Source organism: Artibeus jamaicensis, unplaced genomic scaffold (assembly GCF_021234435.1).
Source record: "Artibeus jamaicensis isolate MK-2021 breed Jamaican fruit bat unplaced genomic scaffold, CSHL_Jam_final contig_889, whole genome shotgun sequence".
Taxonomy (NCBI): domain Eukaryota; kingdom Metazoa; phylum Chordata; class Mammalia; order Chiroptera; family Phyllostomidae; genus Artibeus; species Artibeus jamaicensis.
Window position 1 is genome coordinate 4,178,955 of NW_026522005.1, and position 22,948 is coordinate 4,201,902.

At 37.3% G+C, this 22,948-nt stretch overlaps 1 protein-coding gene across 2 annotated transcripts in view; it reads right to left on the reverse strand.

Annotated features, from left to right (window-relative positions):
* CHIC2 (cysteine rich hydrophobic domain 2) overlaps nt 1-21,605 on the reverse strand; it is a 43,509-nt gene extending 21,904 nt beyond the window's left edge. The window contains exon 1 of one of the 2 annotated variants that reach the window (XM_037152150.2): nt 21,095-21,605. In XM_037152150.2, the coding sequence (XP_037008045.1) occupies nt 21,095-21,213 (119 nt within the window). In that variant the 5' untranslated portion in view covers nt 21,214-21,605. The remainder of the gene's footprint in view (nt 1-21,094) is intronic. The other variant, XM_037152149.2, reaches the window with a different exon arrangement.
* Nucleotides 21,606-22,948: the final 1,343 nt, after the last annotated feature.

Genomic DNA, 22,948 nt, shown 5'->3' on the forward strand with positions numbered 1-22,948 from the left:
CTTAAGTACTTTCATACATTATTTAACAGCAACATTGAAATAACATTAATCTATCTTTAAAAGCAACAAATACTATTTATAGAGAAAAGATTACAATACAACTACCTGGGTCTAAGCCCAAGTTCTTTTCACACTAAACATACTCGTAAACTGGTAATCATTATTGTTTAATGTAATTCTGGCATTAATGCCATTCTCTTTCTAAGATAGGAAGACTGAGCTAAATCTATTTTCTGTCTATGTGGGGGCCTCAGAGCAATGTGGTTCTACTTGAAAAAGCCCCTACCGATAAACTCACCTCCAACCTTAAATGTCTTGCCATGAGGAAGAGGTGTGAATTGCTTGGGGATAGTTTTCAATGAGGTCTTTAGATAATGTATTTCATTTTTATCCATTTCCCTTAGGGAAAGTGACATTCAACAAATGTGTGGGTATCCAGCCATCTCAATTACAAATTTCCTTTTCTTCCGTTATCTCCCTTGGTCTGGAGGTTTTCTCCTTCAATCAACAGTTTCTATTTCAACCAGGTTTGTTACTGTAATTAACCATCTCCTTCCAACTGGTTTTCAAAATTTTTTAGAAAAGCAACAATTAGACACCTCCAAGTATCCCAGAAAGAAACATCTTCTTTACATCCCCAGTGATTAAATATTGAAAACAGATTAAATTATTTTATCAAGTACCTATAGTCTGCTAGGTAATATGCTAAGGTGGTGGAAAGAGCAGTCCAGTATGAATTTAAACCCTAATTTCCTTTCTTCTCAGAGCCTGGAAACTTCCTGAGTGGATGAGTGGCTGACTGATGGTGCTTTGCCCAGGGGGCACTACAGGCTAACTGCCCTGCTGTTCCTGCAGGCAGAGTTTTTAAGTCAGGCTAGTAGTTATTTTCCAGATAAAGACCTGGTAGTTCCAAGGACCTTCTTCACACCCTCAGTTCCTCCTCAGTAATACATTTCATTAAACTGTATTTTAGGAACAGAGAGTAATTTTTCCTCTTCCTTCATCTCACCCCCAAAAGAATGTCCCAGAAAAGATTACCAGTAACATGATTTACACTAGATGGGAGTGCTCAGCTTTTCTAGCAACCATTAACTTGGTTTGGTGCTGATGATGTTTCCATTCCCCCTTGCCTGTTCCCCACTGGCTACACAAAAATATGTGGAAGAAGGGTCAAGAAGATGCTGCTGCTGCTGCTGCTGCTGCTGCTGCTGCTGCTGCTGCTGAAGGCCTTGGAGTCTCCCCAGTCCACAGGAGTGAACTCCAACAGCAATTTTGCTTTCCCTTTTAACAATCTCTAAACAAGACTTAATACTCAAATTAAGTACTTCATGGCTACAGGCAGAATGGACAATGATAATCAGGCACCCTTCCTCATCTCCACTTGGAATATGGCACCCTACTACAGAGGTGTCTACACAGAGGGTGTCAGGACCTCCTACTCTTTTAAATCCTTAAGGACCTCAAAGACCTTTTAAGTTTGTGTGGCTTACGTTAACTGACATTTTGGATTAGACATCAGAACTAAGATATCTAAAACATTTTAAAATTTAATTCATAAATGAGCCCATTATATATGCTAACAAATATAACATTTTATGCAAAACATCTATTTTTCAACAAACATCTTTAGTGAGGCAAGTATTTTACATTTTCACATATATTTTTACATCTAACAATGGAACACAGGTGGATTCGCACATCTCTTCCTGCATTCAATCTGTGATATGTTCTCGTTGGTTGATATTTGTGAAGAAAATTGGGCCTTGCCAAATATGTAGTTGAAAAATTGTCTACATTTTTCTTTGATACTATACCAAAACCTGCCAAATGCTAGTCTCTTATAGTTCTTTGCAAGGAAGAAACTTTTAATACTCTGCTAAATTAAAATTCATTGACATATCTTTATTTTGAATGAATTTTACCCAGACCTGACTTTGTAACTTCATACATTCACTAGTTGAATGCTGACACACTTCATTTTATGATAAGGAATCATTCATTAATATGATCACTGATCTCATCAGAAAGGTCTTTTAAGTTTTGGAAGCTGTCAAGTTCACAGTAGCAGATACAAATTTTCTAAAACTCCAATTTTCCTTTGAGAGCTGAAATTATATTACTGACAACAAATGCTGTAAGTTGTTTTCCTTGAAATGACAGTCTTACTTAATTACAAATAAATAAATAAGGCTGAATGTTAATAATCATCACTATACAAACACAAAAGAAAAAATGGTTCATTTAATTTGAGCTACCACCTATACCTTAAAAACTAATTTCAAAGCATATTATTTTAATAGATCATTTTTTCTAGCTTTGAGTGTTACTGGTGGACACGAACAATGGCTATGAATTATAATAGGTATCCTTGGTATATAAAGGTGGTATATAAAGGTATAAAGGTGGAAGAAGGGAAAATACAGGGGAACGTGGGGAAGGGAAGCAGAAGAGGGAGATAAAGAAAGTCTGGATTGGCAGAGTGCTGCCAACAACTGTCTTACTTCTCATTCAATATCTATTAATTGAATGATATTAACTGAATGAGATTTTATACCATTACATGGTATAAAAGAAAATGTACACATGGTGTATCTACATGGATTTCTATTACCTAAAAGAGCTTTTCTTGAATCATGGTTAAAATACAGCTTCATAATTGATAAAATATATAAACTATTCTCAAAGAATGGCAAACATGACAAAAAAGTAAAATATATTAAACTTAACCTATCTTGTTCTTACCTATTATTAATACAAGTTTACAAGTCTACTAGTATTTGCAGAAAATAGAAATTTTTCACATCACCATTATTAAGCACCTTCTATGTAACACTTCTGATCACAAGGTACTACAAAAAAAAGTCTGATACCTTTAAAAAATTTTTTTGAAGAAAGCATGTATAAGGTGAATTTTTACTGTTATATAATTTGGGGTAGTTTTGAAAGTTCATGGAGGAGGAGAGATCAAAAAAGGAAAAAAGGAAAAAGCACTCGTGGACATGGACAACAGTGTGGACTGCAGGGGGGGTGGGTAGGGGATAAATAGTAATGGAAAAAATGCAATAAAAAAGGAGTTTGTGAATATACCTGGCAGAGCTAGATGTAAACCGTAACTTTACACCTAAGCCTAAGTGGCCCCTTGAAGTAGGCCTGTGTTCCTCATATCCTACCTACCACCAACTCACTGCCTCCTCGTTCCAACAATCTGTACCCACAACTCAAAGGGTAAACCACTCTCGTCTGTTACCCTGCGCCCTCATCTTCACCCAACTCAGAATCTCCCTTTCCTATCCTTCCCCTTCCCAACTCCTCTGACTATTTAACTTTAGACCCTTACTCTGTTTATCTGCTACCTAGATACCTTTTTAAAAAATCTTTTTCACTTTAACCAAAAAATGTTAAATGACACTCTTTCCTTATAAATCCTCAATTACAGAGCTCATTCCCTGGAGTCCAGCTTCTAGACTCCATCTCCCATGTTCCCATAATACTTGATTATATTCACTGTTGTACAGTCTTTATCACATCTTACTATAATTATGTTAACAAGTCTAACTTCCTACCCTGATAAACAATGAGTTATTTATGGAGAGGTATCGTATCATAATTATCATTATACCTCAAATATCTGGCACAATGCCAGATACACCAGGTATTTGCTGAATAAATTCATCAATTTCTGCCAACAAAGAATGTCCAATTTCATTAATTCCTCACTGCAGTCTTCCACACTACTGTTTTCCTCTAATGCCCATGAATTCTGATTTTTCCAAGTCCCAACGGTTATTTTTAGCCTTCCAGGTCACTCTCTCTGTATTGGGGGCCCACAAGACCAACCTCAGGTCTGATGATTGACTAGGAGGACTTACAGGATTCAGTATATAGTTTCACCCACCACCAGATTTATTAATGCAAAAGCAGCAAAAGAAAAAGACACGTGGGGCAAAGTCCAGAGGAAACCAGAAGCAAGCTTGCAAGGGTCTCTTCTCGGTGAAGACATACAGAATGTGCTTAATTTCTCCAGTGATTAGTTTTAACAACACATATATAATGCTGTCTACCCAGAAAGCTCATTATTCAGTGCCCAAGGCTTTGGTCACACAGGCACCCTCTGTTTAGCATGTACCAAAATTCCAGATTCCCAGAAGGAAAGCAGGTGTTCAGCATAAACCACACTGTACAGCTGAGGCACAGTGAGCCATTCTTATCAATTCTGGGAACATCAAGAACCCTCCCAAATTCCAAGTTCCCAGATACCAGCCAAGAGCCAACACTGCAAGCAAGCCTTTCTAAGAACAGACGTCTCAAGCCTGCTGTCAACTCTTTTCTGCACACCTTCACACTCTCTAAGGACACAGACATGTCAGTTTTTCTCTCTACCATGACTTAGTTCAATAGTCAATAGTCAGCTCCAATTAGTTCAATAGTCAGCTCCAGAACCTAAGTGATCACTTGATCTCATCTATTCTGAGGAAATTCACCTCCGTTTAATTCAGGAGTCCATCCACTGTGAAATAGTCTGAATGCTGTCATCACCTGGAACTGTATCACCCTTAAGATTCTAAACTGTAAAATTCCCCTCTTTCCACTACCATCAACCATTTCGTATCTTCCACCCTTACCAAATTTGTTTTGTCATCTCTGGTTGTTTCCTACCGCTTACCACTACTCCTTGCTCTTCCACTCTGCATCAGCTCCCTAAGACACCCTTCCTTCCTATCCACCAGAACACAGTCGATCATTCTGACCACACTCCAACAAACACCCTTTATTTTCTGTGTCTCTGGAGTGTCTCTTGTCAATCCAATTCAATTAAAATGTTTGCTTTCTTCAATACACACTGCCTGGAGTTATGACAGAAAAATCACCTATTATAAATATATTATCTAACTTCAGTTAGATACCCATCTTTATTATACCCATCTTTATTCATTCCTGGTCAGCTCCATTTCCATACTCCATAGTTGCTGCTCCTGTATGTCTTCAACCTTATCCTCACAACCCACATTTTTTGTAGATAACTATAGTCTTTCATTCAAACCAGAGGGAGGAAAAAAAAAACATTGAACATAAACCTCTTGGCCTTTTCTCACTTTCATTTTTAGATTTACCTATGTCTTCAGTACCTTTACCATCTTTCTCAATGAAGGCAAGCTTCCCAAAGCTAGCCTTTGTAACCATGGTTGCATATTCTCCAATTGGTTGCAAATTCTCCAATTTCCTCTGCAACCACAGTAGTCTCCCTCTCTTCTGGCTGCTAAACATAGCCTACAAACCTGCATAAATCTGCCAAGCTTGAGAATCTGAACACCTATTTTCTTCCCCCTCAAATATATGATGGCATCCATCTGTTTTCCTTCCTTATCCAGTGTCTTAAAAGAGTCTTCTACATTCACTATCTTTAATCTCAACTCCCATTCATTATTCAAACTACTACCATCCAGGCTTTACATCAACATTTCTTTACTCATGAGACCGCTTTCAACGATGGAAAACAGTTTTTTTCAGCTGTTTGCCTCCACACACCATGCTTTTTCCTAGCAAAGAGCTTAAGTATCAGAGTGGTGAATGACTTATAGACAGCAAAAAGTTCCTTTGCTATGTCTTTCGGTTCTGATGAAGCCTTTAAAAAAATTCTAGGTCAAACAAAGCAATACTGTCAGATAAAGTTTTGTAAGACCATCTTACTTTATTAAGTGGACAAGAAAAGCCACATTTCACATTAGTATTAACTACAAAATGTTACTTTTAATGGTTTTAATGTGACATTAGTTACTTAGTTTTGATACTACTTAGTTCCCTTTGGAAGGTTTTTTTTCCCCCTTAAATCTGGAAGGAGGTAGGGTTTGTGAACAATGAAAATGAGATACAGGGTATGTTTCAGCTTAACTTAAGAGCATCATAAATTACTCTTTTTATCCATTACAAACCTTTAAGTTTAGTTTTAAAATCTGGTAAAAATAATTTACGTTTTTGTAAGGCAAAGTACAATTAGCCTGGGACAGTAGTGGAAAGGCCAAGTTTCATCTTATAAAATGATGATTTAATACACTCAAAAGAAGAGCAACAGGGTAGAAAGGTGAACTCCCTTCAAACCTAACAGCCTGACATTATTAATACACAAGGCTGGAAGTAGCACTTAATTTCAAAAGGTATGATTTGAGGTGGGTGACACTATAATTTAGTTATCTACAAAGACTGAGTAAAATAAAGCAAATATTTTATGTTGATAAGAAAATCTTAAGATAGAAAATATTATGTACTGTCAGTGAAACTATAAATTATTACAACTATTCCAAAAATCAGTCTGACATTAACAATATTTATACCTTTGTCAGTAATTTCCTTTTAGAAATCTAGCCTAAAAAAAAAAATCTCAAATGTGCCCTGGCTGGTGTGGCTCAGTGGACTGAGAACTGGCCTGCGAACCAAAGGATTACCGGTTTGATTCCTGGCATAGGACACATCCCTGGGTTGTGGACAGGTCCCTGGTGGGGAGGGGTGGTTCTGGAGGCAACCACACACTGATGTTTCTCTCCCTCTCTTTCTCCCTCCCTTCCCCTCTCTAAAAATAAATAAATAAAATATTTTTAAAAATAATCTCAAATGTAAAGAAAAAATATGCATAAACAAGTTCCCAAAAATGATACAGAAATAAAATAACATTATGTGACTATTAAGTAAATTACAGTATCCCAGTATAACAGATTATATAATTATTAAAAATGAAATTTGCAAATAACATGGGAAGTACATATAAAATATATTGTTAAGTAAAAAGATAATACAAAGGAGTACATATACCATTATCTTAACTGTAAAGGAGAAAAGCATACAGAATGATAGTCTTCAAGGATACAGTTTAATAGTATGTAGTCTTTAAAAAAATACTCATACCCTTTGGGAATTTTACTTCTAGAAATGCATCCAAAGAAAATAATTATAGGGGCACAGATATGTTAATGAGGAACTAAGTATTCTGCAGTGCAATTTGGGCAAGGGAGCGTTAAAGATATTTCGTTTCATTTGTTGTTTCTTAAAATGGGATCTTCTTTCAGCAGATGTAAATAGTTGCTAAGTAAATACTTTAAATGTATTTTTATTTTATAATACACATTAACATAATTTTTCCTATTTGAATCTTTTATTTGGTATTAACTAGGTATTACATCGTAAGTAAACAGGGAGTTTGGGATTCACCAATCAACAGTCTTCCTGAATGCATGTCAACTTTTTCTACAGTTCAAACCCAGTCCTTTTTCACTTCCATTTTTATTTCTTCTGTGCTCCCTGTATGCCTCATATTAATGTCTCTTAGAATTCACTAAAGCATTGTGATTTTAAATTAAAATATATTTGGAGCTCATGGTGAATTCTGCCCTTTAACCCCTGACTGCAAGAATCTTGACTGTTTCAATGTGGTTTGCTCTGTGATTATTTTCCTTGCTGCTGAGTTTCAATGCTATTTTTCACACTGAAAGTTTTAAAATGTTCAGCACCTGTATTAAATTAATCATAATACATCAATCTAAAAGGATACTACACGACTCAAAACAATGTGTAGTACAGAATAATCTGTTGCTCTGAGTGCCTGACTAGCAGCCCCCCACGCTCTGCCAAATTAGAACCCAAATGGGCTTCTGCTTTAAGAACAACAGCATATGGGATGGCAGGGCCCAAAAGCCCTACCCAACTTGGACTTTAATTAATTCAACCTGATACTCTTCCTGAAGTATAAAATAAGAGGCCATAGATGGTTACATGAAGTTTAGCTCAAGCCAAGATATAGTAAAGCCATAAGCAGCAATCAAGACTAAGCTGAAGCCAATAACAGGCAGCAAATATGAGGTAGAGGGAAAAAGCAGTCTGCCAGTTCACATTGCAACAGAAGAAGCTGGAACTAAAAGTAGGTAAGTCACTGTGACTGGCTACTAGACCAGGGAGCAAAGGACACACACTGCTGAGAAAATGACAGAGCAAGTTCATCATCAGTCTCCCTGAAGCCGGCTGTACAATAATGGCAAAGCCTTCTGTCTTCCTTAGTATCCACCCACAGTTACAATAAATTTCCACTCCTTAAGGATCCACTGGTGGTTCTGTTTGAAATCTAATAGAACCTAATAAGTCACACTTTTTAAGAACCCATAATGGTATTGGCATATATTCCCAATATGATAAATGAAAAAGGTAGAACATAAAATACGGCATAAGTATGGTCTCGATTATTTTAATAGAAATTTTTACATACACAGAAAGAAAACCAGAAAGTTAATCCATCAAAATGTTAACCCTAGCCAATACACTTATGGGTGATACTTCCTTCTTTATATTTTCATGTTTTCTAAAATTTCTATAATAACATATCTTACTGTTGTAAACTAAAGATTTCTAGAAAAAATTTTAATATGGTCCAGGAATAATAAACTATAGATGGTTTATTTTCTGCTTCGCTGGAAAAAAGTACTATTTCCAAATTTTTTTAAAGATTTTATTTATTTTTAGAAAGAGGAGAATGGAGGGAGAAAGATAGGAAAAGAATCATCTATGTGTGAGAGATACATCAATCAGCTGCCTCTCACACACCCCAACTGGGGACCTGGCCTGCAACCCAGGCATGTGCCCTGACTGGGAATCAAACTGACGACCTTTTAGTTCACAGGCTGGCACTCAATCCACTGAGCCACATCAGCCAAAGCTACTTCCAAATTTTTAAACAATTTTTAAACTTTATGTACGCCACTGTAATTAGAAAAAAGATTAAACCCGAAGAAAAAAGATAATTAAAGGGTTTTTTTTTTAATTTGTAGCTTGGATCAAGGAAATAATATATAGGAATAATTTGTAGGTAAGATAAAGGAAATAATAACTGGCAATTAGCATGTCTAGATTTCAAGATAATTCTACTAGTTTTAAAGTATATTTGAAAGTACTTTTAAGGACTTTTGAGGTTTGTTTAAATATATATTGCGTATAATGTAAAGAATGTAGAAACTAAAGAGAAAAGTCCTGACCAGTGTGGCTCAGTTGGCTGGGCGTCATCCTGCTGGCAAAAGTGCACACAAAAAGTAACCAATTTATGTTCCCCACATTGATGTTCTCTCCCTTCCCCCTTCTCTTAAACTTAATAAATAAAATATTTTTAAAAGAAAATTAAAGAGGAAAAATTCTAATTCCACAACATTAGACTCTCCAAATCTGAGAGCTAGAACGGTCCTTGGTCCAAACATTTCATTTTACAGATGAAGAAACTGATGCATAAGAGGCAAGTAACTTGGGTCTCACAGCTAATGCACGTGCAAGATCAAGGCTACGGCCTTACTCTCTTGAGTCCAAGCCCAGGGCAATTTCTACTACAGAAAAATGCCTCTAATAACTTTCTCTGTAAGCACAGGAAATGTTTATCTCCTTGAACTAGAAACTTCATAAACTAAGAAAATATTTGAGAAATGAAGAGAAAATTTTTTTCATCAAATTATAAAATTAAAACTAATATATAACAAATGTTAACATTCTCATATGGATCTAGGAAAAAAATGTGAAAGGTTTTTGACCTTTCACATTTGTACCTAAAATCCCAAAATACATAGGATTTTGTTATAAATGCTTGTGTTGATGAATAACAAAGACCACATAAGTTTGTTGCTTTTGGTTCCTGTATTTTTAAAAGAAGCAATTAAGCAACAATATTCTGGAGTCAGACTTCCTGGAATGTAATCTTGTCACTGCCATCTACTAGACATGTCACTTTGAGCATAACTAAAGTTAGTTATCTTTTCTGAGCCTCAGTTTCCCCATTTATACACCAGGGATAATAATTGGGGTAACTCATTAGATGAGTTGATATACATAAAACACCAAGAGTGAATGGCACAAACCCTGTATGTTGTAACTTCTTTTATTATTATAAAAGAACATAAATGTTTGCTGTGTTCTTATTATGGTTATTATCCTTCTAATAAAGTGGGCAATATTATCAATTAATATCCAATATGGATAACTTGGCAAATTAGAGAATGTCTAGATTTCAATGACTTCATGAACACCATCTTCAAGCAGCTTAGCAAACATAACAGCCAACGATCAAATTGGCTAATGACGACTGCCAAGAGTTTTCCAACTCTCTGCCAAACTCTTCAAGCGGGTGGTACTAAGGAAGCAAGCACACAAAGAGGTGCTGGGTTCAGGAAAGCCAGGCAATATTAGAGTTTGTAGCTTACATGGGCGAGCAATTTGGGTCAGGAATCCAGGCAGCCGAGACAAAGGCTGAAAAGCACAAAGCAGTTACTGTGGCAGAGATGGAAGGGCTGCACCAGGGAGAAACAGAATGCCCAAATTCTAACCCTGGTTCGGTATCAACTAGGTGTGTTATCTTAGGAAAGCAAATCTCCCTCTGGGTGTTATTTGCCTCAGGTAAGACAACTGGCCTCTCAGGGTCTTATATGGCCCAAAGGCCAAGTACCATCCCAAAGTTTTTAAGAAAAAAAAATTAGCAAGGTTTACTGAATTCAGAGTTCACATTTTATAGGTGGGACAGCTGCTATATAGCAGGAGAAGTTTTAAAACTTTATTCTTATCAAATAAGTTTCCGTTTTACTCTTTGCAAGAAAAGGTAGTCAAAAGTTTGAGCCCTTTATCAAGTCTGGTACATCTCATGTTCTGACAGAGGGAGCACTACGGAAAAAAAGCACAAAATGAGTTGGTAATTGAGTTTGGATTTTAAATAGCAAGAAGGGTAAGACTCATTAAGAACAATACCATATTTTGCTGGGTACAATGTGTACCCATGTTTTATTACTAATTCCCATGTATAATGTGTATCCTTATTTTTCCCTCAAAAATTTAGGCAAAAAAAAGTGTACATTATACATGGCAAAATATGGTAATTGTGAAAAATCTGCAGAAGATGAAGAAGCTAGCCATCAGGACATCTGGTGGGAATATCCCAGAAAGTAGAACCAGCCAGTGCAAAACCCTGAAGCTAGAAGTGTACCTGGACTAATTCAGGGAACAGAAAAGAGGCTAGTGTAGTTAGAGTTTGGTAAACACATGATGGAATAACAGAGAAGAAGTCAGAGAAGTAACAATGGGCCAGATCAGTTAGGCTCTTACAGGCAGCTTAAAGGAACTTTAACTCTGAAGAGGTGGGCCTTTGGGAAGACACCATCTGATTTGTATTTTAAAAGGATCACTGTGGCAGATATATTATAAAGGTTGAGAAAAACTAGAAGCAGGGAGAAGGAAAGTATTAAGTGTGAGCCCAAAATAGCCAATGACAACTCACACCAGCAGTGGAGATGGTAAATAGTGGTTGAGTTTTGAATGTATTTTCAAAATAGAGCCAACAGATTAATATGACAGACTGAGTGCAGTGAACAGAAAGAGAGGACATGAAGGGTGTGTTAAATATGTTTTAGTCTAAGCAAGTAGGATGCCAGTGCCATCAACTGAGAATGGGAAGGCTACATTTGAAGCTGATTCGGAGGAAGATTATGTATTCAGCTGTGGGTATTTGGGATTCTGAGACATTCAACCTCCACAAATCCAGAGACTCATGAAATTTTATCTTCCCATAGATATGACAAGACCTATGAACATATTTACTAGAAATTCCAGATTCACACTGAACACACAGGCTTTACTGGTAGTAACAGCACTTATTTCCTAATGCTGAACTATGAGCTCAATGGAATCAGTTTTGTAGCTATTTTAGGAGATGAAGTTATAACTACTGAATTAATCATTTTAATGCATAAAAATCATGCTTTAAATAAATCTCATTGCCTTAATTTGAATATCAATGTAGCTCAAGGAGGAAAGGCTAGAACTGAAAGTATATCATGTTTACCCAGACTATACAGAACCCTGGAGCTAGAGATATATTTATATTAGTTTCAGAACAAGCCTAAAAATGTTAACTGTGTGACCAAATTTTCAAACGTTTGGGTTCATCTGGCTCTGTGAAAGTACAATCTCATTCATAAACTAGTGAAATCAAAGACTTGAATTACTTAAATCATGTAGTATATTCACACTATCATAAACCTCATCACCATACACAGTTCTACATATAATATACTAGCACTAGATTTATTAATATCAATTATTAAGATATTTCCAAGTGTCAATAGATGATTACATATGTTGTTAAACAGTGAAGTTATATAAATGAAGTTATATAAATGTAAATGCTGATCTGATTAAACTTCATAGTATTTACTTCTGATGATATGGCGATTCAACTAATCCAACTCAACTACTTTGTTTTTATTTTATTTTTCAATTACAGTTGACTTTTTTATATTAGTTTCAGGTATATAGCATAAAATAGTTAGACAATTATATAATTTACAAAGTGATCCCCTTGATATATCAAGTACCCACCTGGCACCATACATAGTTATTACAGCATTATTGACCAGATTCCCTATGCCAGGGTGTCAAACTCATTTTCACCAGGGGCCACATCAGCCTTGAGGTTTCCTTCAAAAGGCCAAATGTAACTTTAGGACTGTGTAAATGTAACTACTCCTTCACAGTTAAGCCAGAGCTTGGTGCTGCCACCGGGTATAAACAAGGTGTCGGCCTGGATAAAACAAGGTGGAGGGCCGGATTTGGCCCACAGGCCTTGTGTTTGCCACCTGTGCCCTATGCTGTACTTTATATCCATGTGATGACTTTGTAACTACCAAAAGTGGAAATCCTTTCACTTTTTTCGCCCAGGCCCCCAACCCCCTTCCCTCTGGCAAATATCAGCTTGTTTTCTATTTTTATGAGTGTGTTTCTATTTTGTTTATTAATTTTGTTTTTCAGATTTCACATATAAGTGAAATCATATGGTATTTGTCTTAGTCTGACTTACTTCACTTAGTATAATACCCTACAGGTCCATCCATGTTGTCACAAATAGAAAGATTTCATTCTTTTTATGGCTGAGTAATATTTCATTACATACATGTACAACTTTTTTTATCCACTAGCCTACTAGAGGGCATTTGGGCCAAGTCAACTACTTTAAATTTATCTGTACCACACTAAAACAAAATATTTGTGTATCTAATTTATATATATTTTAGAATATGCTTCAAATTCATATAAATCTTATGAGCAATATAATGATAAATTATATTTATTTAATAAATAACATATAGTTAAACTGGTTTATAGTACAGACTACCAAAAACATCACTTTCGAGTAACATTTATAACTGAATAATTTAGAAAGGGCAAAGAAAGGCTGGGTACACAGGAACTCCTTCACTGGACTGAACAAGGATTCTGCTGAAACCACAATGCAGGATCAAAGAGAACAAACAAGGAGTTCTTGAAGAACACATATATATACATGCTTGTCAAATTAAATACACACACAATCACTTATCAATCAAAAAACAACAATAGGTTACCTTTTTCTCTTTCTAATTCTCTGATTTCTACCTAATTCATCACCAAAGCCCAACCAACACTACTTAATTTCATATGGTAGGGTGAAAAAAAGCTTAAGGAAAAAATCGGTTCTTCCAGGATTTTGTGAGGAAATTGAAACCCTAGTGTACACAATTCAGTTTTAAGTTTAAAGATGTAAAAAAAAAAAAAAAAACCCCATAACCTTTTCCTCGAATCTAATGAACAGATCACGGTCAAACAACACACACCTCGCAGCTAACGAAGCCTCCCAGCCTCGATACCACTTTACAAAGGTCCTCACTCCAAAACCTGTGATGCTGTGGGAAAGCCCTTCCCCACTTCCGGCACACGTGGCTCCATTGGCACACCTGCTGCCCCGTGGCAGAACAGGAAGTGCAGGTGTCATCAAGGCAGTCTTCAGTCAACCATAAGGGCAGCCAGAGTTCTTTGACCTCACCCTCCACAAAGCCAAAACAAAACCAAAAATAAAACAAACAAAAAACCCACAACTAAGGAATGACATAGCAAAAGTGCCCATTGCTGTGTTTTCCACACCTCATAGAGAAGTTGTGAAATCTCATGGCTTTACAGCCAAAGCTGTACTACCTCCGTCATATAAAGACCACCACCCTAGACCTGGTCACCATCATGTTTCACCTAGACTGTTCTGATGGCCTCCTAACTACTCTCCCCAGTTTCAGTCTAAATCCTCTATAATATTTTCTGGCCGCTACTGAGCCTACCAACCTCATTTCAAGGCACTATCCCCTTCGTTCACTATATCCTAGCCACCGCACAGAAATAGCCATTTCAGTTTCTCAGGCAGGCCAACCTTGTTTTGCTGTCCTCCAGGAGTCTTTCATCCTTTCTAAAAGTGACCCCCTCAGAGAAGGTCTCCCTAACCACGTATTTTTCAATCACAGCACTCTACTGGTCTCCTGCACAGCAATTTTCTGACATAGTTTATCTGTTAGGTGTAGGCTCCACGAGAGTAGAGGCACTATGTGTGTTTCATCTGTAATTATATACCCAGAGCCTCACGTTATACCTACCATAAAATGTAATGGTTATTTGTTAAACTACTTATCTGAAAACATCAACAAGACAGCCGATAATGAAGGATTAAGTAAAAAGTACTCTGAAGAAACAAACACTTTAAAACCCAAGTATTAAAATTCAAACATCTAAATCTAGCACTCAGAACCAACTTCTCTTTCTTTATGTATATTTCTAATAAGGTCAGTTGTTTCATTTCCAACCTAAAGCTGATGAACTAGCTAGAAAGTAAAGAAGGTAAACAGAAAGCAAAAACCTGCATATGTAAAATTCAAAAGAAAGTAACATTTAGACAAGATCCTCAAGCCCCAAAATACCTTAAGAATATTACAGTATACCAACCTGATAATATCTGCTTTTGATCAAATATTTCCTACGATCAGTTAATTCTGATTTATGCTCAGAATATTGTTTTAAAGCAATAAAGTATATGTCATCTTTTGTACTGATTTCCAAGAAAACAGTAAAGACTAACCAAAAAATATGCATGAAGGGATAAACATCAAAATAAGTTATAATAATTTGCTTAGTGCCTAATATATGGGTGCAGATCAGTACATAAGTTCTTTCTGATTTTCACACCTAATTTCTGAGGTAGACATTTTTTGCAGATAAAAAAACTGAAGTTCAGAAAAGCTTATAATTACAGTTAAGTATCTGAGCACTGAAACCAATCTTCTTGACATCAGGTACCACAGTCTTCCCACCCATTGCTTTCCAAATTTGTCTGACATGAGAATCACCTAAGCTCTTTGTTAATAATAAAAATTCCTACACTCTTTGCCTCAAGATTCTGACTGAGGATGTCTGGAATAAGAACCTAAAAGGTGTATTTTTAAAAATGCCCTAGTGATTCATAATTAGGCTAGTTTCAGAAACCTTACACTGGGATTAAGCTAGACTACATGAACATGAGAACACTGGTGTAAGATCTGATTTTATAAATTGATTCTAAAACAAATAATGAAAAGTCACCAAAAAAATCTTATACAGAAGACACTAGAGTGAGAATATCTAAGAACATCTGTTAAGATGATTAAAGTTTAATTTTATTGAGAATCAAATCTTAGTTTTATAGATTATAAAGCTAAACCAAACATAGATCCACAGAGTCTTAAGATACCCTTCTGGATATATAATTGATTTAATATCCTGGCCTTTAAGCTGTTTGGAATATAAACTCAAGTTGGAATTCAAGAGCAGCTCTCAAATTAAAAATATTCTTTGGAGTAATATTAGAGTAGTTTTTTTAGATTAATATCAGCATTTGATTATTCACTATCGTAATTATTCACATAATTTACCATTTAGTTCCTGTATTCCACTTAGCTAGGCACATCAAATTTTAACTACTGGTCAATTTCACACCCATTGGTAGCCAGGAATACAACACTGAACAGATTCCACTGAATATCATACAAATTTCAAATTCAAATACTTAGAGCAATATTTTGAAACTACAATTGACTACTGTATCTCATTTCTTCAAGAGTTTACCCATTGTGAAATTTTAGTAGTTGGTCCAATAAAATGTTTAGCATTTTTTCTTTGTATTATCAAAGGTATATTCAATACTTTATTATAAATCGAACTAATTACCTTTCAAATTGTAAGAGCTAAGAAATAGTCTAAGAAAATAAAGTCTATCTTAATTTGACAACTTCTTCACCATTACCAACTTAAAAAAAAAGAGGAGCCATTTATCTTTGAGTGTGATTTTATAAGAGTTCTAACGTAAAACACCGTTTGCCTTCATTAGGAGGCACAGAAAGGGGAGAAACAATTGAGATCCAAAGATGTATAGAATCATCTCATTTATCTAGAGAACATTTCAGGACCTATGATATTCAAGACAGCACGTTAAGTAGTGGAGAAATAAAGACCAATAAGTACAATCCCTGACCGCAAACAACTTTCAGCCTTGTGGAGAAAAATAAGTAAGATCTTCAAAAATCTTAAAGTGAAAGGTTATTATTTAAAAATCGAATATGCCTTATATAGTATGCTGGCTGGGGGAAAGAAGGTGGGAGTTACGAGGCTAAAACTGTTTAACTGAAATGATTCTGTTATTTGGGTAAATCTCGTTCTGGTCCCTTGTTGCTTCTACCCATAGTGTCTACTGGCAGTCTTGAAATACTGATACACTTCAAGACAGACAATTTTTTACTGACTCTACCAATAGAAAGTTCAATAAATACTAAGGTGTTCTTGTGACATGTCCTATTCAAAGATCCTATTGTACTCCAAAGTAGTTTCCAAGTTTTTTAAATTTCAAGCCACATTTCCAAACCTTTCAATTTTCCACAGAATACCTGAGATGAAGACAAGCAGAGAGATGTCCCACAGCCATTGATAAAAACTGGTGAAGGATGAGGAATGATTTGTGGCAATGATAAGAAAATTATACCTCAGAAGTACATGACAATTTAGTGAAACTATAAAAGAATAACATTTAGAACCAAACCTCAGCAAAATAACACAGCTATATAAAGGGCTAATGTCTAGAAATCAAACATTAGGAAAGCTCCAAGTCTGATTCTAATATCTGGTCATGAAGTGAAAAGGAGCAAATAGTGTCAGGTACAACTGTAGATTAATACATCCTTTATCATCATGAAAAATCAAAGTCTTCAACAAATGATCACTACATTGTGTACAAATTTATTTTAAGGGGTAAAGAACTCCATCATTTAAAAATATTAATCTATCTGCCAATACTACGTAATAAGTTAACTGCTTTTTTCCTCATCTTCATTACATGAGAAATATGACCCCTACCACATACACATACACATACACACACACACAGAAACAGGAAACCTACTTTAGGTGAAGTATGTAATTATATGTACATGTAACTTTATGTACATGTAATAATTATATGTACATATAATTTCAAAGCAAACCTTTTGAATTATATGCAAATATTATAAAACAGGAAGTTATCATTTCCCTCTCTTCCTTCAAATGTGATTTTGTCAAAATGTTTCTGCACAAAATTTCTTCCTATTTGAGCTGCCATACTGCCCCCTATTACCACATTAGACTTTAACAAGAAAATTATTATACTCATTTAAAGAATACTGAGAAAGAATACTGATCATGATGTAATTACAAAGTATAAGTCTGATTTGGGGTCAATATGAGATATATTTAGCCCTGGCTGGTATGGACTGAGTGCGGGCCTGGGAACCAAAGGGACTCCAGATCAATTCCCAGTCAGGGCACATGCCTGGATTGTGGGCTAGGTCCCCAGTAGGGGGTGCTCAAGAGGCAACCTCACATTGATGTTTCCCTCTCTCCTTCCCTTCCCCTCTAACAACAAATTTAAAAATCTTAAAGAAAAGAAAATATTTATAGTAAAAACCACATTAAAGTAGACTGTTTAGGCAAATTATACTTTTTATATCCTTATGTCCCAAAAATCTGATTATGTTTCAAAATTAACCAAGACCTGCCTGTGTAGTACAGAATGGAAAGTTAATTTAGTTTTTCACATCACATAATAACATACCAAATCATTTATTCTGAGAATACAGTGAGCTCTAAAATAAAATGCCATAATATAATATATTGAAGTAGGGGGGGAAAGAATGGAAATATTCAGCTATAAAGGTTTACTCAAAAGTGAAATCTCTGAAAAACACACATGGACTTCCCAACTAATCAGGATTACAGAAGATTCAGAAACACTATCACTAACTTTCAAACTGGTAAGAAAAGATTGCTACTTAGTTTTACAGAAGGGGGAAGGAGCAGTGGCAATGACAAGTTTACCAGTCTTACTACAACTGTTTTAATAGCTCTTCCCATTTATAGTTAAAGGCAAGAAAAACAAACATGCTCAACAGTTATACTAATCCTTAAGCACTAATTTCAAAAACCTTTACAGGTACTATCTGGGTTACCCCCTGGCATAGTGTGCTTGTGAATTATGCAAGACAGAGTCAGGTAAAAAAAGTTTTGTATTACTATTACTATATTTACCTATGTCACCACAAAACAGGCTTAAGTTCTCAATGCAGAAATATTCTTAATAATGCTCAGCAAAATTCTCCACATAATTGAACCTCATGCAATTTTTAGAAATGGGAAAATAAGACTAAAGTGAATCACTGTTAGGTTTGAAAATGGCAGTTCAGATTTCTTAGTACTGTGCTTTATACTTCTGCTTCTCAAAGTGGATCATTGCATGTATGAAGGATAATTAATAAAGGTTAATATTTATTGAGCACAGTACCACACAATGTGATGAATTATTTGCAAGTACTGTCTCATTTAATCCTCAACTATCTTAAAAATTAGGACCTGTAACTATCCCTAGCTTAACTGAGGAGGCATAGATAAATAATTTACCCAAGAATTGGCAGACTGTAGATTTCAACCAAGAACTTAAAACCACGGTAACAGGAAAGAAAGGGGGGGGAAGTGGTTGAGGGAAATCACAGAAATATGAACTCCCAAGGTAGAAAGGAATACTGTTTCCAGTGGCATATAGTCCCTTCCTACATTAACCTGAAATAGTGACTTGCAATTCTACACTAAAAATTCATTGGTGGAACTTTAAAAAAACCAAACCAAAAACTATCCTTGCCTGGGGCCCTCCCTCTGATACAGAGCTTTCAACTGGCCTGACCTGGGGCAATATCAGGGTTTTTTAAAATCTCCCTAGGGCATTCTAACAGGCAGCTAAGATTGAGAACTAGTAATCCTTCCTCACCTTGTTCACCTCTCTAAGTAGCCAACTAGAGTCAAATTAACTGATCACCTATTTGATTCTGAACACTTTGCCTACTATATTTTCCATTTACTCAACGAAGTGCTTAACTTCTCTTTTCCTTAAAAAGAGGCAACAGCCCCAGCTGGGTAGCTTAGTTGGTTAGAACGTCATCTCAATACACCAAGGTTATATTGCATACATAAGTGGAACAACAAATCTTTGTTTCTCTGTCGGTTTCTCTCTCTACCCCCCCCCCACTAAAATAAATGAATAAAAAAAAAACCTAAAAGAGAAACATTACAACTATAGCGGCACCTTTTTAAATAACAAAATTCTGCCAGCATTTTTTTTGACATGAGTAATGTAGAGGGAAGATGGGCAGATAGCATAAAAAAATCTAAAAATCCCTTCTTTAAGCACCCATGCTCCTTAGGTATAAAACAATGTAAAAATGTCAAGCTAAAAATTAAATGGCCGACTATGAGACTAAAAAAGTTTTGTGAAATATATTCAAGAGAGATTTAATATCCATGATAGTTGGTTATAATTATTAATTCTGCTGGCAATGACAATTAAAACACTAAGTAACTATTATTGTGGTGATAAATTCCACTGTCCCTTCATTGGCGCTGTGAGAGATTATGCAGTGTTTTTATCCTATTAAATCACCTGAATATAAACTAACAAGGGCTAAAGAAATGAAAGCACTATAAAAGCATACCCAAACAGCAATACAGCTAGTCACATCATGTACTAACAAATGCAAGGATTTTGCTGACAATCTCATACAAGAAGTCCTACTGTTTCACTAAGTTATTCATTGTACATTCCAGTCACCCTATCCTAAAATATAATGAAAACTGTTAGTCCCAGATTTGCTAGCCCTTTTATTTTACTAAAAATCTGAAGGGTGGAGATATCTGACAAGCATAGAAGCCTGATGTACAATTTGAACAACAAATCTAAAATGGAAAAAAAAGAGTATAAATAGTACAAATTGTATAAAACTCTGGACTTCTCAGTGAAACATTACAAAACTTCCTGCTTCCAGACAGCTCATTTATTTGGTTCAAATCTGCACATTCCTTTATTAGTCATGACCATTTGGAGAGCTCTCACTCCTTACTGTTTGAATAATATCAGACTTTTAAATGTCGCTAATCAGACTTACAAGAACCCTCATTAATGAAGAAACCATCCTAGAGTTCATGCCCAAAAGAGGGACTTACATTATAGCGAACTCTCAGTAACCTGAGCAGTAGGTCCATCACAAAGTTGTTTTTTTTTTAATATTTGTACACACATCTTCTTCTGTGTATCTTAAATATACATTCATCTGTACATTTTCACCATACACACTGACGGGAACTTGCATCAGTTCTCCAGAAACTGACTCTGCAAGAAACTGGGAAGACCTGTGCATCTCTGTGAAATACACAGACACAAGGACAGTGAACCACTAGTTACCGATTGTCACTGGGGTCTCACGCAGCCCAGACCTAGCCTCTAAGCCATATGTCAGTAGGCTCAAAGGCCCAGAGGAGGAGAGAAGCACAGGGTTACTGGATGAGAAAACAAGGGGGAGGGACCTCATAAAAATGTACTTCCACCCCGAAGCTCAAGGGGTGTCCCAAAGGACTGACCCTAAAGAAAAACCTTCCCTTCTGGGATCCGTCACATCGCCCCAGGCCTGTAGGGCCTGCTACAAGAGGTGTTGGGGAGGAAGGTCCCCACTTCGGAGGAGAAACAAACGAAAATAAAGCAAGTTCTCACTTCCTGGTCGTCTCCTTTCCCTTAGGCCCTGGACACAAGACGGACACCGAGAAAATGGGGCTCCCGAGGAGTAACGCGCGCCCCCCCCCCCCTCCAGCCCTGCACCTCCCGTCCTCGCCCTCGCCCTCCTCCAGGCCTTACACGGTGACATGCCCGGAGCCACGGACCACCACCGGGTCCGGCGAGTACTTGAGCAGCTGTTCCTCCAGGGCCCGCTCCTCGTCCTCCTCCTCCTCATAGATCTCGTCGAAATCCGCCATCCTGAACCTCTGAGACCCCTGTCCGAAAGGCCCTGGCTCCAGGGACTGCGGCGGGAGACGGGTGGCGAGGCGGCGGAGGCTGAGCGGAGTCACAGCCGTGGGCTCAGAGGCCCCGGAGTTGTCTCTTGGCTGTCTCGACACAGGCTACAGAGGAGACGGGATCTCGGCCCTCGCCGACGCCGCCATTACCGTCAGCAGTAACAACAACACAATGTCAACATCCGCTCAAGGGCCGACACCTCCACCAGCTCAGCCGCCGCCGCAGCAGCAGCAGCAACTCCGGCAACCACAGCAACAGTCAGAGCCCCTCGCAGCAGCGGGAGCAGCCGGCTACGGCATCGCGAGACTTCCCGGGAGTGCGGGCGGGTGTGTGAGTGCGTGGGCGCGCGGACGCGAGGCCTCGCGCGCGCGCCCAGGCCGCCCTCTTCCTCCTCTGCACCCGCCGCCGAGGACGCCTCGGGAGCGCGCTCCCGGGCACCGACCCGCGCAGCAAATGGGTCGCAGGCCTGCCCGGGGATAACCTTGACTCAGCAAACAGAGCTCGGAGTGTCCAGTGGGGCACATAGTTCCGCAAAGTAGTCTCTAACCAAGACAATTAAACATGAATATCCAGGTGGGGAAAGATTGTGCATCTGTTTAGCAGCTTAACAATTGAATCCAGCTTTTTGCCAGTTTATTAGTCTGTGATGAGAGCCAGAGTCTGACTTACCCAATTGGAGGAGTCGGACAGACACTCGGCACACATTTTTGTCCACTATAATACAGAATTTTTCAAAACATGTCCACATTCAAGCATCTTGTCCCATCATCCCTTTAAATATAGTACAATATGTGAGGCTTATGATGCTGATACTTTTTGTTTCATACAAAAAAACTCACTGTAAAAAACTAAAAGGACTAGCCAAAAAACAAAAGGAAACGAAAATCAATAAACTTCATAGACACAGTCAACAGTAGGGTGATTACAAAAGGGAAGGGGGCACAGGGAGGTAGAAGAGGGTAAAGGGTAAATGGTGATGGAAGGAGACTTGACTTCAGGTGGTAAACATGCAAAAGAAAGAAAACTCACTGCAGTCATGCTGTGAAACAAAATTGGCAAATTCTCTGGTTTACAGATGGAAAAATCCAGTTTCCTGCACTGACTCCCTCATCAACTATAACCTGTTTTCTTCCATGAAGACCCCAGGTAATTAATCCCTTTCCTTTGCCCACAAAAGAAGGGAAGGCAAGGCAAGACAAGGCAAGAAAGAAAAGGTTCAATGGATGCCTCTTAACCTGGCTAGACCATGAGTAAAGGCCTAAGGTTCACCTTGGACCTTGGTTTGATAGTCAAGAACCTTCCCAGGTAGGTAGGTTGACTACCCAGATAGTCAAGAACCTACCCCCACCAAAAAAAAAAAAAAAAGTTCAGGGGCAGGAGTGGGCTCCAAAAAAGAGACCTGAATATTGAACATATACTGTGGGGACAGGAAAAGTTAGTCATAGTGGACCCCGCACTAATCAGACTGTCCTCCAAGTTCACACCCTAGCACTTCACTTTAGATGGGCTGAAGTTGAAAAAGTGCAAAGGAGAGCAATGAGGATAGTGAGAAATGCCAAACAGTCTCCTGTTGGAAGTGGTTGAAGGAAACAAGCGTAGATAGCCAAGGAAAAATGGAGAAAAAACAGATGTGTCAGACTTGCTGTGATCTCCCCAGAGGACATTTATTCATTTAATCATTCAACAAATATTTGT